We start from the raw sequence: 14,440 nt of genomic DNA, 5'->3' as shown, positions 1-14,440 counted from the left end.
GGAGAGCACAGGGAGCTGCAGCTTGGGCTCCAGAGCATAAAAGAAGAAGCGAGAAATACCTTCATCCATGTCTTTGGAAAACCTGTTGAGAATCCTCCCTGTGGGGGTGGTGTCAAAAAATTTCATAGGGCTTCGAAGGATCCTTCGGAAAAGTTCATCATGGAGCCGGGAAGAGGCTCGCAGTGTGCCCTAAAGAGCAGAGGACAAAGTGATCATGGCTCAGAGACCCAGGGACTCAGGCAGACTCAGTTCCTATTTATCCAGGTCACAACTCCACAGGACATCCAATCCCAAAGCTGGAGAAGGGCAAATGGTCATGGAGGAAAGAGGTGGGTACTAAGAAAAGGCTGGGGCTAATGGGATACAGGTCACTTCAGCTAGGGCCATCTTGCTTCAGAGATGCTCCCCTGCTCAGAATTGACCTGAGAGAAGCCATGCCAAAGTCTGACCACGGAGTTATCAGGGAGAGGATGAGCAGAAGTCACCACTGCATACCTTGACAAAGACAACTCCTCGAATGGCTTTCAGGATCAGCATGACTGCCATGGAGAGGGCGTAGATGCTGGCATAGTACTGCATGAGAGGATTGTCCTTCATGCTGCTGCTCATAGAGGTCTTGTTCCCTTGTGTCACCGTGGTGTTCTGTTTGGAGGCAAGGCTGTGTGAGGCAAGACTCCTATAGACAGCAAAGAACTCCTACTCAGGGCCATTCTCAGTTCAAGGGAAGGTGCAGAATAATGACCATGGGATCTGGTTGTGGCAAACACAGGCAGGCTTTGGCCCCCACTTCTCTCTTTTCTAAATGAGGGCAGACAGCTTTCAGGTGTCCTATTGCTGCATGAGCTGGTTAGGGAGCAACTATCTTGTGAGGTTGCATTAGGGACTCGTCTTTTTTATCCTGGGTAATCCTTGTTTATTGGTTCTTTCAATCAAAAACTGAGCAGTTTCCCCAAGAACACCCAGAGAATACAAAGAAATGGCCACATTATTAGACATATAATTTTCCCATTAATGAGTAACCTTACCCCACTTCCTTGCTTGATCCAGTAACTCAACCACCAATTGCTGAAAGCTGTGCTGCCCACATTCAGCATGAAAAGGGATATAATGACTAGGAATGCCAAGGGGCCCCCAGCAGCCTGGATGTAGACGCCATATACTGACCAGGGCACTGAACCCTGCCCCTTTTCTTCCAGTTGCACCAGCTGCCCTAGGTAGGAAAAAAAAAACAACAAAAAAAAAACACCATAAACTCAGCAGAAAAAGGCTACTTTTCTAAAACTGAGTCACCTATAGAAGAGCAAAATCAAAGAAAACCAATAGTTTCACATAGCTCTAGATCAGAATTATTTCCTCCTTATTAGAATATTATTCCCTTTAACATTTACTAAGCACCTATTATCAAGCGGGCCCCACATGAGTCCCTGGAGCAGTAAAGAGGATTAAGACTATGTCCCTGCCCTTAAAATCTGGCTGGGATCCTTCCACAGCCTGGTAGGACAGACAGATAAAACAAGCATATAATTATAATAAAATGTGCTAAATGCCATGTTAGAGACATATGCAGGGCAACATGGGAACATCCAGGTGTGCCTAAACTATTTGGGGAAACTGTTTCAGGGAAGACTTTCTGTATGGTCTCAAAAGGTATGCCAGGTTTGACCAGGTGGGGAAAAGATGGGCACTGGCCCAGAGGTGGGAAAATAGCACAACCAAATCAGCCAAATCAGCAAGGCTAGAATATTAAGTGCAGCTAAGAGTAGCAGGAGATAAGGTTGATTAGTAGGGAGGCCGTGGTCAGAGGATAAAGGCATTTGAAATTCATCCCTCAGATAAGAATTTCTCCCAGCAGGGCACCTGGGTGGCTCAGTCGGTTAAGCATCCCTGCATCCGGCTCTGTGCTGATAGTTCAGAGCCTGGAGCCTGTTTCAGATTCTGTGTCTCCCTCTCTCTCTTCCCTTCCCTCACTTGTACGCTATATCTGTCTCTCTCTCAAAAATAAATAAACATAAAAAAAAAAAAAAAAAAAAGAATTTCTCCAGGTGCCTGGGTGGCTTAGTCGGTTAAGTGACCAACTTCAGCTCAGGTCATGATCTCTCAGTCTGTGAGTTCGAGCCCCGTGTCGGGCTCTGTGCTGACAGCTCAGAGCCTGGAGCCTGCTTTGGATTCTGTGTCTCCCTCTGTCTCTGCCCCTCCCCCACTCACACTCTGTTTCTGTCTCTCAAAAATGAATAAACGTTAAAAAAAAGAACTTCTCAAGAGAATGGGCTACAGGTGTGTGGAGATTTGACTCCTGCCTAGGCTACGGATGGCCAGATCAGCCGCCTCAGGCAGCAAGCAACCTCATCCTGTGGTCCCTGTACAAATAATGGCATTTCCTACGCGTGCCCTATCAGGACAAGGATTAGGAAACACTGCTTTGAAATGGGAGGCTCCTGAAAAGACTTCCTGAGGGAAAGTGAGTTAGTTGGTCTCCTGTTTTTAACTAGATCTCTCAGCTGTCTGTATGGAGGACAGATTTAAAAGGAAGTAGCTATAATACTCTAGGTACAAGATGATAAAGGCCAGAACTAGGGCCGTGGCAATGGGGATGGAGTTTCAGGAGGTACATTCATTCAGACATGGTGATTGGCTGAGGAGGAGAGAAAAGTTCAAGGGTCTCTCCTAGCGGCTCCCAGGGATCAGGTGACTGATGCTGGTGCACTAACACAGAGAAACAGCTCTACAAAAAGCTAGCGCCTCTATATCATGGTCAATGTTTAATTATCTTGGAGCAAGCCTCGTGTGCCTGGAGTACTTGAAGAGTTATGAGTAACCAGGTCAGGGGCTCTGCAGATGAGAACAAATGTTCCCTAAGGGTATTCTGGGTTTTTTTAATACTGCCTATGGCAGGAACCAACAGATAACTCAGGCTTCTGTGCTATGTTTGCTTCCTGTGTAGAGGTATCTTACTTAAACCACACCCCAATTCAAAGTCTCATACATGGTTTATGAAAAGGAAGAAAAGCTCCAGAGTGTACTAAATCAGGGTGGTTAACTCCCAACACCAAACATCCACAGCTTTAAGAACAAGGAAGTGAAAACGGGCCAGGGCCAAAGCACAAGCAAACCCAGGGAAGGTCCTGGTTTCAGAACACTAGGTGACATGATGACACAACAAAACCAGAGCTTTAAAACAGACAAATTCCTTTCTTTCCTTTCTTTTTGGTAAACTGATATGCAGCTTGAAATTCACAAAGGTGAAAGAAAAGACCTAAGGTATTGTAAGTAGCTTTCCTAACTCTCAATGTTTGTTTTATTGCTAAGATAAAGGATTTAAAAAACAAACAAAACAAGACTCCCCAGGACTTGTTTCCCCAGGACTCCCCCTGGGGAAAGTGCAACAGGAAAAACCTGCGCTATAAACTCTTCACCACAGCCCAGCTGCAGCCTTGTCGGAAAAAGCCAGGAGTGTATCATTCTAACGAGGGAGCTACTGAGGATACAGGCACTGCTGGTGCTGGAACATCTCTGCCTAGACTGGCACTGACTTCTAAAGAGCAGAGGTGAATCGCAGGAGGAAGGGTGTATCTCTAGCCATTATTCCATTTTTCCTCACTCAAGATGACTCAGCTGATTGTTGACACCTGACCCACACTGCAGAGAGAGGAGGCAGAGGATTAAAGGTCCTTCTTACTGCTTTGGTCTGTTTAAGCAAACAGAGGGTGCGCCTCATGATCTCCCAATATTCTGTAAGACTGTTATTCCAGAGGTAAAAGGCCAGAGACTCTAGAACACACAATGCTGTCAAACATTATGAATCACTACTTGGCATAAAGTTTCTAATAAACTTTAATGACAAATCTAAGAGGTCAGAAAAGGTCGTTACCTTCCTCTGGCTTCGCTGCTTTCTCCTTCTTTACTGATCCTGTTTTAGGACCCTTGTCTTGTGATTTCTTCTGTGAACCGCTGGTTTCTTTTTTTGAATTAATCTAATAAAAAAAAAAAGTGTCTCCAGTTACAAGGCAGCCATTCAGACAAAGGTCCATAGGACATACTCGAGAATTCATCTGGCAAGCTGCTGCTACTCTTGAGAAGAAACACATCAAAACCTCTCAAAAGGGCCACCTATTCTCATTTCTTGTGCTTCCTCAACTCCTTCAATCTTTGAGATCTGGGTTCCTACCCTTGTCATTCCATTGACATTGCTCTCCCCAATGTTCTCAGCCACTCCAACTTGCCCAAAGTATTAGGGCTGGGGTCATTTCCATTCCTCTCACCTCTTATCTCCACATTACTAAATCAAGTCATAGATCTGATCATTTCCCACTGCTACTACAGGATAAAATCAAACTTCTCAGCCTGATTTTGCAAAACCTCCATATTCTCGCCCCAGCCTAACTCTACATGTTTCTCTCCCATTCCCATGGCTTCTACTCTACAGCCACATTGGATTTCATACCATTCCTCACACCACACTGCCATTCTCTACTTCTGGACCTTTGTCCACAAGGGTTCTTCACTTGGAATGCCTCTCTCCTCATCCCAACTCAGTTAGTTGTTCCCTTTCAGAGGGATTCAAATCTTATATCCTCCCTGAGGCAACTTAGACTCCTCCAGAAGAGAGCTCACCTCTCCCCTGTTCTCCCAGGCACTTGTTCTCCCAGGCATGCTGCTGTAGATGTGACCTGGTATTACAGTCCCCTGTAAGAGCATAAGAGCATTGATCTTTCCTAGGAGAATGTGAGTCCCTCAGGGATGGAGAGGATGTCGGACTCATGGTGATAACCAACATTCACAGGGCGAGCCCTAAGCACTGCCCATAATAGGGCACAAATGGACTTAATATAAACACTCATCAGGGGCACCTGGGTGGCTCAGTGGGTTAAGCGTCTGACTCTTGGTTTTGGCTCGGGTCATGATCTCATGGCTCATGAGCTCGAGCCCCCATTGGGCTCCTCACATCCGGCTCCATGCTGGCAGTGTGGGGCCTGCTTGGGAATCCCTCTCTCTCTGTACCTCCCCTGCTTGTGTGTATGCTCTCTCTCTCTCTCTGAAAATAATAAATAAACTTGAAGAAAAAAAAAAAGAAAAAAAAAAAAGATGAGGAAACCAAAGCTCAGGAAAGTTAAGTGACTTATTGGAAGTATGTTCTCTCTGCTGCAATACACTGACTCTCAATATTCTTTTATTCCTCAGACATTTCCTATTTTAACTTCTCTCCCTCTCATTTTCCCCTCCATGTCTACAGTGAGGAGGAAAACTTCTGAAGAGTCTAAAGTACCCTAAGACTCATAAGGAGAGATCATAAAATCCAAATCTGGATTCTGGCATCTCTATAGAAGTTCCTGGTGACACTCTGAAATGCTTGAGTTATCCCCAGAGGCCTAAAATACATTGGTCACGAACAATTAGTTGTTCTGTATCTGAAATCAAAGAGGATGACACCCAAAGACTGAAATAGGACTCCCAGAAAAGGCCCCAAAAACTCTGCTTTTATCATGCATAGACATCAAAATGGTAGCTAAGAAGTTGCTTTTAGGCTAGCCTGAGTGCACCCCCAGGACCCAAGGTGACCACAGAATAAGGAGTTCAATATGAGAGCAGGTTGGTAAGAAGGAAAAACAACGTCTTTGGTGTTTGCCTAACTTGGAGCCCGGAGTAAAGCCATGGAAAGCCGCCATCTTTCTGTGCTGCCACAGGAGGCAGGGTAGCAAGGCAGAAACAGCACCACGGAGTCAAATCACCCCCTTGTTAGTGAGCTGCTTAACTTTTCAGATCTTCCATTCCCTCAGCTGTAAAAGTGGGGGATAATCCCCTTTTGCCACAGAGCTCTATTAAAATGACTAAATGGGATGACATCTATAATGTGTCTAATCCAGTAATTGGGACACAGTAGGTGTGAGTTAGTGAGTGCCAAGTCAGCAGTCAAAGCACCACGGATCATTTTCAAATGTATGCAATATTTAATTTCTCTTCCCTCACTCCTTATTCTCTCTTGTTTATTTAAAAAGGAGCTCCATAATGCTTCAATCAGGATTGGTCGCGTTTATGAAGCTAAGTTATGACTGAACAACACTGAGCCCATATTTCCTTCTCCCTGTCATTGCCTTATTAATAAGTTCTCAGTGGCAGAAGACACTGGCTCACCAGCCATATAATCCTGCTCTTCTAGAGTAGAAACAGTATGTGAACCAGCACAGCAGTCTGGTCACCAGAAAATAGGGCCCCTTCCAATAAGACAGACACTGAGTTCAGCTGAGATCTCTCCATCAATCACTATGGTCGTGTCTCCCTTGCTAGAAAAGAGGAGGCACACACAAACACCATGATAATCTTACCTCAACTGGGGGTGTCTCTCCCAGCAACAGGTTATTAAAAATGGTAGCATAATCACCATTTAAATTCATCAGCTCCTCATGGGTGCCTCTTTCTGTAATACAGCCCTCTTTCATGAAGATCACTTCATCACAATCAGCCAGGTACTGGGGACAAAGGCAGGGACAACACAGTGTTGCTGAGATTTGTGCAAATACATTCAATACCTATACCTTAGTTCAGAGGTTCTTAGCTGGAGGCAATGGAGCCTCTCGGGGGACATCTGGCAATATCTGGAAACCTTTCTGGTTGCTACAACTGGGGGCAGGGTACTGCTGTTATCTATCTAGTGGATAGAGGCCAGGAGCTCTCTGGGCCCAAATGTCAATGGTACCAAGAGCGAGAGAACCCTTGCTTTAGTTTATTGTGGCTTGTGACATAGTTCAAAAAACGTCTCCCATTTTTGGCATAAATCTGTCGATGGAGCCACATAAGCCTTGCATTAAACTTCACACCCTTTTGTTGCACTCAGAAGTGCATACAATTACAGACTTTCTGTTGCAGAATGGGGGATTAGCCCCCTAAACTTGACGACATATGCAAAGCAGATGGCAACATCCTGGAGCTGCTCTCCAAAGTGGCTGCTTGTCTTGGAATGACAGAGGGAGAAGAGCTTGTTTTCCTTAAACAGTTCCCACTTGCATATAGATATTAACACAAGCTTTCCAAACTATCTCATACCCAAACTCCAGTTTTAGCCTACTCCTCTTAGCCCTTTTACTTACTGATTTACATGCAAAAGCTAACATGCTCCAAGGATCTCTAATTCAGATGGCCATCTGGTACACCAGTACAATGAGTTTTATTGGTACATTGGGCCGGGAGCTATGTGCTGAGGAAATAAACACTGATGACTCCAGGAACCTCTAAGGAGTCCCGTGAAGGTACCTGGACCAGGCCCACCTCCCTGTTTCTGATTTCCCAAGCCAAGGTGGGCAGCCTGAGGAAGAATGCTCCATACCTGTAACTGGTGGGTAACAAATAGAACTGTCTTAGACTTTAAGTGCTTCTGGATAGCACTGTTGAAGATGTGGTTGCCCACATGGGCATCTAAGGCACTGAGGGGATCATCCAGGATGTAGATGTCCCGGTCACTATACAAGGCCCGGGCAAGGCTGATCCTTTGGCGCTGTCCACCACTCAGGTTCGCTCCTCGCTCGCCAATCTACAGGAGTCCAGAAAGCATAGTGAAACCTCCAGTTCAAGTCCAGTACCTTACTTAGTGATCACCCCAGTCACTGCTCCTCTGTTCCATCCATACCAGCTGCTTCTACTGAATTCCCCACCTGGATGAACTGCAACTCTTGATCCTCCAGGGCCCACACCAGAAGCAGGGAAGCCAGCCCAGAGGAAGACAACTCTTCCTCTCCCATAACCAGCTGGTTACTACTCAGCCTTACTACCTCTGGCTTTACACTCCCCCTTGACATACCATCCCAATCCATTATCTATGGGCAGAAAGATCTTTCCAAAACACAAAGCTGACCATGTCCCACTCTCGCTTAAAACTCCCTTTCGAGGGGCGCCTGGGTGACTCGGTCAGTTAAGTGTCAGACTTCAGCTCAGGTCATGATCTCACAGTCTGTGGGTTCAGGACCCGTGTTGGGCTCTGTGCTGACAGCTCAGAGCCTGGAGACTGCCTCAAATTCTATGTCTCCCTCTCTCTCTACTCCTCCCCTGCTCACTCTCTGTCTCTGTCTCTCTCTCTCACTAAAATAAATAAACATTAAAAGAAAAGAAAAATCTCTTTTTCAAGAGCCCTAAGAAACAAAATCTAAACAAACATGTCACAGAAGGCAGGCCCTTTGCCACCTGGCTCCACTGCCAACCCTCTCTTCTACTGTCTGGGATTTAAGCCATTTTAAATTGCGTGTGTATCTGAACCCTCACGACTACTGTCATGCCTTTTCTGTTACCATATCTGCTCAGTTCTGACATCCTCTCCTCTGTGAAACATCTCCCACCCTCTTCTCTACTACTACCCAAAAAGGGGGGGGGGGGACTTTTTTCTTTTTTTAATTAAAAAAATTTTTTTTAAGTTTTGAAAGGGGACTCTTTCATCAACTTATTTTGTGCCTATTCAAGTATCTCATCCTCTCAGCTATAAGCTTTTTGAGGGTATAGATCATTCTCCTATTGCTTTATATCTCCAGTGCCCAGCCGTTTCTGTCTATGTAGCTGGCACATGAACATGTGAATAAATCAATTGTCAAATGGTAACTGGCTCTGTACTTAAAAAACCATTCATTGAATTCAGAGGTTTCAAATTTGAGCATGTATCAGGTCACCTGCAGGGCTTGTTAAAACGGATGGTTGGACCCTGCGCCTATGATTCAGTAGGTGTGGGGTGAGGTGTAAGAATCTGCATTGCTAACAAGTTCCCAGTAACATTGCTGCTGCTGATCCACTATGAATCCGGGAACTAAGATTTGAGTACCATTGAACTAAAGAAACCATTCTGGTTTGAAGGATTTAACTCAAGTCCGATGAAAAAAAGTGCAGGCCCCAGAGACCTCCAGGGTAGGTCACGGGAGACAAATATCAACAGGGAAGGACACAAGCCAGTTCCAAAGACTCACCTCTGCAAACTGCTCCAGGGCAGAGAGCCAAAGAAAGAGGCTTTTGTGCTAAGGCCTCTTTCTTTCTAATTGAAAAGGGCTCTCTGCAGACTGTATATCAGTAAGGATATACAGGATTCTGGTCGGCAGAATGAAGTTCAGAGAAGCTCAACAAGCACATGCTTGACTTATGGTTTTTTAAATGAATAGTGTGGAAAACATGAACTCTGAACCAACAATGGGATTTTGTTTAAAATTTGTATGACGTACAGAATGGCTAAAATTAACAACCCAGGCAACAACAGATGTTAGCGAGGAAGCAGAGAAAGGGAAACCATTTTGGCACTGCTGGTGAGAACGCAAATTGGTGCAGCCACTCTGGAAAACAGGATGGAGGTTCCTCAAAAAATTGCACGATCCAGCAATTGCACTACTAGGTATTTATCCAAAAGATACAAAAATGCTGATTTGAAGGGGCACATGCACCCCAATGTTTATAGCAGCACTACCCAGAATATGGAAAGAGCCCAAATGTCCATTGACTGATGAACAGGTAAAGAAGATGTATATATAATATACATATACAATGGAATACTACTCGGTGATCAAAAAGAATGAAATCTTGCCATTTGCAACAATGTGGATGGAACTAGAGGGTATTATGCTGAGCGAAATAAGTCAGAGAAAGATATCATATGATTTCACTCATAAGTGGAATTTGAGAAATGCAACAGATGAACATAGGAGAAGGGAAGCAAAACTAAGATAAAAACAGAGAGGGAGACAAACCATAGAGACTCTTAAATACAGAGAACTGAGGGTTGCTGGCGGGGTATTAGGTGGGGGGGATGGGCTAAATGGGCGATGGGCATTAAGGAGGGCACTTGTGGGGATGAGCACTGGGTGTTATATGGAAGTGATGAATCACTAAATTCTACTCCTGAAACCATTATTACACTATATGTTAACTAACTTGGGTTTAAATAAAAAATAAATAAATAAAATGATATGCAGATAGGGAAAAAATTCAAATGACATATAAAATATGTATACGTTTAACACAAGTAGTGTTGATAACCCCGCCCTAAGGAACACATGCTTTCCTAACATAAAGTTTCAATGAAAGCAAAACTCCCTGTGTGGGTACTCCTGCATTTAAGATGCACTACTAGTAGATGGTTCTGGCACAGCCCCGCAACCCATCTTCCAGAATCCTCTCTGTTAAACACATTGCCCCAACAGGGGCAGAAGGCCTGTACCTCAGTCAGGTCACTGTTGGGAAGAATGGCCAGGTCAGGCCTCAGGCAGCAGCTGTTGAGCACAGAGTTGTATCTGAAGGACATAAAGAGACTAAGCATCAGGGACATGTTTGGAGTAGAGCCTGCTGCCTTGGGCTGCCTTGAGTCTCACACGGCCAAGATGGGAAAGCATGAGAGAAACCAAACATTCCTTGCCTTTCTTCATCAAATTCCTTCCCAAAGAGGATGTTGTCTCTCAGAGTGGCATTGAGGATCCAGGCCTGCTGGGCCACATAAGCGAAGGTTCCACTGACTGCAATGCTGCCCTCTAGAAGTGTCATCTAGGGAGACAGACACCATCCAATGGCATCATGATGCAAAAACACCATCCTAAGCCAACAGAACCCCCCACATTGCACAATGGAGTTCAAAGTTTTGGCAATCTTCTTGGATGCTTTTGGACCCAAATCCAGACCTCACCTTTGTTCCACAGAGAGAGCTACAGCAGCAAATAAAATCAAAGTTCTCCTTGCTTATGTGTGATGGGAACCCAGCATAACCCATGACCTGAATGAACAAACACTTCATTCAGCAACCCATAAGCTACTCGATATCCTGTCTCCCTAACTGCAAACTGTTTTAACTAAGGGAAGCACTAGAGTGGAAGGTCCTTTCAGAGTTCCCCTGGGGAGGATGCTGTAAGGATTTAGAGCTAGTCCCTGCCTCAAGACCGGGGCAGGCCAATTCATCTATAAAATTAATTACTCCAGGCTGTTGGCTAAACCAGCTGCTTCTGTAAAATGAGGACCAAAAGGAAAAAAATTTGTTAGACATGAACTAGTATTGCAGAGTATCCATACGATGAGGATGGACCCTCTCGTTCAACACGAAGGCACTGCATGATGAGCCATGTGTTTCGAGTTGTGTTTTCATTCACAGTGATTGATATGATTTATCCATTTTATCCTCTTTCGGGGTTCCTTTTGGGACTGGCAGTAGACATCTGTCTTGAGTTAGGGATGTTATAGCTTGAAACAAAGGTTCATTAGCCAGCCTGCACATTGAAGCTTGTCCTCTCAAACACTGTTAGCAGACAGTGTATGGAGAGAGGTGCACCCACCACAGACCATAACAGTGGTATTAACTGCCCAGAAACTGGTAAGCACGCCGCTATGCACCCCAAGTGTTCCGAAACCCACGGAGGGTCTACCGCAGAAACTCCACACCCACACTGCAGACTGCCAACACAGAGTTCAACTCCAAAGAAGCCAGGGCCACCAGCTTTACCAGCCTCCCTGTCAAAGAGATCGCTGTCAGAGATTTGGTCTAAAAGCAAAGCCCCACTCTGCTTTCAACCTAACCACCACCCACTCAACACCACTGCCCCCTCCCCCCTTCGTTTCCTCTGTGTCTCTCATCATTGACCCTTAAATCTGACCCCTAAGTTATCAGAACATCTAGGAGAGGTTTTGGCTTTTTACAAAGACCAAGGGCTGAGCCCAATCAGTAGAGTCTCATACAGCAGAGGGGTGAGAGGGTTGTCATTCCAGATGATGTGAACACAGCCTTCCTCAGACCACACTAGGTACCACGGCTCTCAAGGAGAGCCACGCTCTACCAACTGTGACAGTGACACTCAACAAGAAAAAATATTCCATAACTGGACGCTACAAAACACCCTTCCCCAACTCCATCTCACATGATTTTAATCTCCTCAATATGGATAAATGACTCATTGGACCTCATCCACCTGTGGGTAAGAATAAGCTCAAGTTTATCCTTATCTCAACCTTGTAAATCAAGCTGGTTCAATTCAAGATTAAAAGCAGGTGGAAGCACCTTGTGTTTTTTCCCTATTATTTGGTTTTAAAACACAGTAAAAGATAATTTGTCTTAGCTGGATGACCTTTGCCCCTGACAGCCCTGGGCTGGCCTCTCTGTAAACCATTCACTCTCTGCCCTGGGCTATGCTTGTGGGTCTGGAAGGCATAGCTCCTCAACTAGACCACCAGCTCCTTGAGGGCATAATTCTTTCCACAGTTGGTTGAAAAAGGAGTGCGGCTTTGCTTCTAGATCAAATCCTGATATCAATCTCTCTGACAGGGAGTCCGGTAAGGCTGGTCCACCCAGCTTCTTCAGCTTGTGGGCAGTATGCGGTTTGTTCACCTCTTATATCTGACATCTCCCAACACACCATCTGGCATTATATGCCACTTAATAAATACATGCCGAGTAAAAGAAGGCAGGAGAAATAGAGGACTCCAGCTAGACATCAACCAGTCATTCGTCAGGCGTGCACTGAGCCCGCTTCCAGATGCAACACCGTTAAGGGGTGGAAATGTGGGGGTGGGGGCAGGGGGCATAACGCAGACCAAGGGTTCATTTTGTTTCTGCCTTTCCTCTCTTCGAGAAAAGTAGTTCATTTTCCCCAAGACTCTTGTTAAGCCAATTCCAGAGAAAGAAGCAGAAAATGCCAAGGACAATAACAAAATATTACCTGGCCTAAAATGGCTGAAATGAGAGAGGTTTTTCCACTTCCCACACTGCCACAGATTCCAACCAGTTTACCCTGCACAAAGCACACAGAGAAAGGAGGGTCATTACAGGACCACTGACCACTTATCTCTAGGGACTGCTGATTTCTTCAAGGAAAAAGACATTAACGACAGGCCAACAATATGGGAACTATCATCCTGATGACTCTGCGTGTCACTTACCTCTGTTTCCTCCCTGTCAGCCACCTACTTCCTAGGGTTTCTGTGGGGATACACGGAGGTAACAGATGTGTAAGCCTTTTAGAAAAATTAAATATGCCGCACACATGACGGTCTCCCACATCACTTTTAGAAAGGCTCAGCCTCTTTCCTACTTTTTTTGGCAACCCATATTTTTTGATTATTTTTGCCGTTGTTTTTGGAAATAAGGGCAGGACTCTTAAAAAATTATTTTGCTGATTTTCATTTTATACGATTTTTTTCCTCTAGGGTCTATAAATTATTTTCAATAAAAACTATGTGCACTGTTGTTTCCATTTTTCTACAAAACATTTCCAAGAATCTGAAGAATATTGATACCATCAATTTCACTTAAAAATGGGGAAAAAAAAGCCTGTGATGAACTGAATATCCTCAGGCAAAATAATGAGTTCTCTTGACAGGTGGTGCTAAAAGTTTTCAAGGGCAGACTGGTGATTTTGAAAAGGTCACTTATTTAGCAACCCTGCATCGGCTCAAGCCTCGCAGCAAAGGAAGGAAGAGTGGTATGTAGAAGAACAGGGATTCTGGAGGCAGACAGGTCTCGCTGTGAACCCCAGCTCCATTAGAACCTGCCAAGTGTGTGATTGATGTCTGGTTACTTACACTAACACCGTCTGTCTCTCACTAGGCTTTGAGCAACTGGAGGAAAGGCGTTAACTTTGTAGAACCAAGGACTTTGTACAACCAAAGTATCTTCGTCTCGGACAAAGTATGTTGGACAAAGTTTTTGACGCTGTCATGGAGTTTGAAAGACTACAGCCTAGTGGTCATGAGGAGACCAAGTCACGGGTTCAATCTCTGCTCAAGTCAATTAGATTTACGCAAACAAAACCCTGTTCCCAAGAGTAAACTGCGACAAACAGAGATATCAACAAGGAAGTGCACGCCCGGGGTACAGACAAACATTAACTTCCCTTCCCCTCCCTGAAGAGGGGGGCCGGAAGAATTAAGGTATCCCTCTCCAAATAGCTAAAGGTCTGTCATGTGAATGTGGGCTCTAAAAGGGCAGAATGAAGATCAAAAGAAAGCAGAAGAGTACATTTCAGCTGAATATGAGGAGTAATCCTCTAATAGGGCTGTTTGGAAATGTAACAGAGCTGCCGCACTAATCAAAATCATTATTAAATGAGAAGTCTGTTGTCAAGAGTTAACTGAAGTAAAGAACTGATGTCAGTGGCCTCCAGTGATAAACTACACTAGTGGTTTCAGGTGTTTTCACTAAGGACCATCTCTTGCTCTTGTTTATATCTTTCAAGAGCTGGGAGCTTTTTGTTGTCAGAGTCTATCTCTGGGTCTGTGTAGCATACGTTAGTCGGTGGCTGACTTTGATACACACTGCATTAAAACCCACTGCTCCCCACCTCCAGTTATGTAGGTAAAGTCTCACCACCACCCCTGGTCCAAGAGACACTTCTGGGTTAACTGGTCTCCTTTCTTGTTTCCCTACATACTCTTTTGACTCCAGAGGCTAAAATATTTCTCTCCATACATGAGTCAGATCTTATCATTCTTCTCCAAAGCCTCCAATGGA

General features: G+C 44.8%; 1 protein-coding gene across 4 annotated transcripts in view; it reads right to left on the bottom strand.

Moving 5' to 3' along the window:
• ABCC5 (ATP binding cassette subfamily C member 5) overlaps positions 1 to 14,440 on the bottom strand; it is an 80,088-nt gene that overhangs the window by 25,127 nt on the left and 40,521 nt on the right. For 3 of the 4 annotated variants that reach the window (XM_042954630.1, XM_042954631.1, XM_042954633.1), the window contains 9 exons: positions 12,651 to 12,722; positions 10,370 to 10,494; positions 10,175 to 10,247; positions 7,319 to 7,522; positions 6,321 to 6,464; positions 3,869 to 3,971; positions 1,026 to 1,210; positions 496 to 642; positions 60 to 189 (listed from right to left, as the gene is read on the bottom strand). In XM_042954630.1, coding sequence (XP_042810564.1) covers positions 60 to 189; positions 496 to 642; positions 1,026 to 1,210; positions 3,869 to 3,971; positions 6,321 to 6,464; positions 7,319 to 7,522; positions 10,175 to 10,247; positions 10,370 to 10,494; positions 12,651 to 12,722 — 1,183 coding nt within the window. The remainder of the gene's footprint in view (positions 1 to 59; positions 190 to 495; positions 643 to 1,025; positions 1,211 to 3,868; positions 3,972 to 6,320; positions 6,465 to 7,318; positions 7,523 to 10,174; positions 10,248 to 10,369; positions 10,495 to 12,650; positions 12,723 to 14,440) is intronic. The other variant, XM_042954632.1, reaches the window with a different exon arrangement.

This window comes from Panthera leo, chromosome C2, assembly GCF_018350215.1.
Source record: "Panthera leo isolate Ple1 chromosome C2, P.leo_Ple1_pat1.1, whole genome shotgun sequence".
Lineage (NCBI taxonomy): Eukaryota > Metazoa > Chordata > Mammalia > Carnivora > Felidae > Panthera > Panthera leo.
Note: the sequence above shows the minus strand (reverse complement) of the source record. Positions and strands in the feature narration are given on the sequence as shown.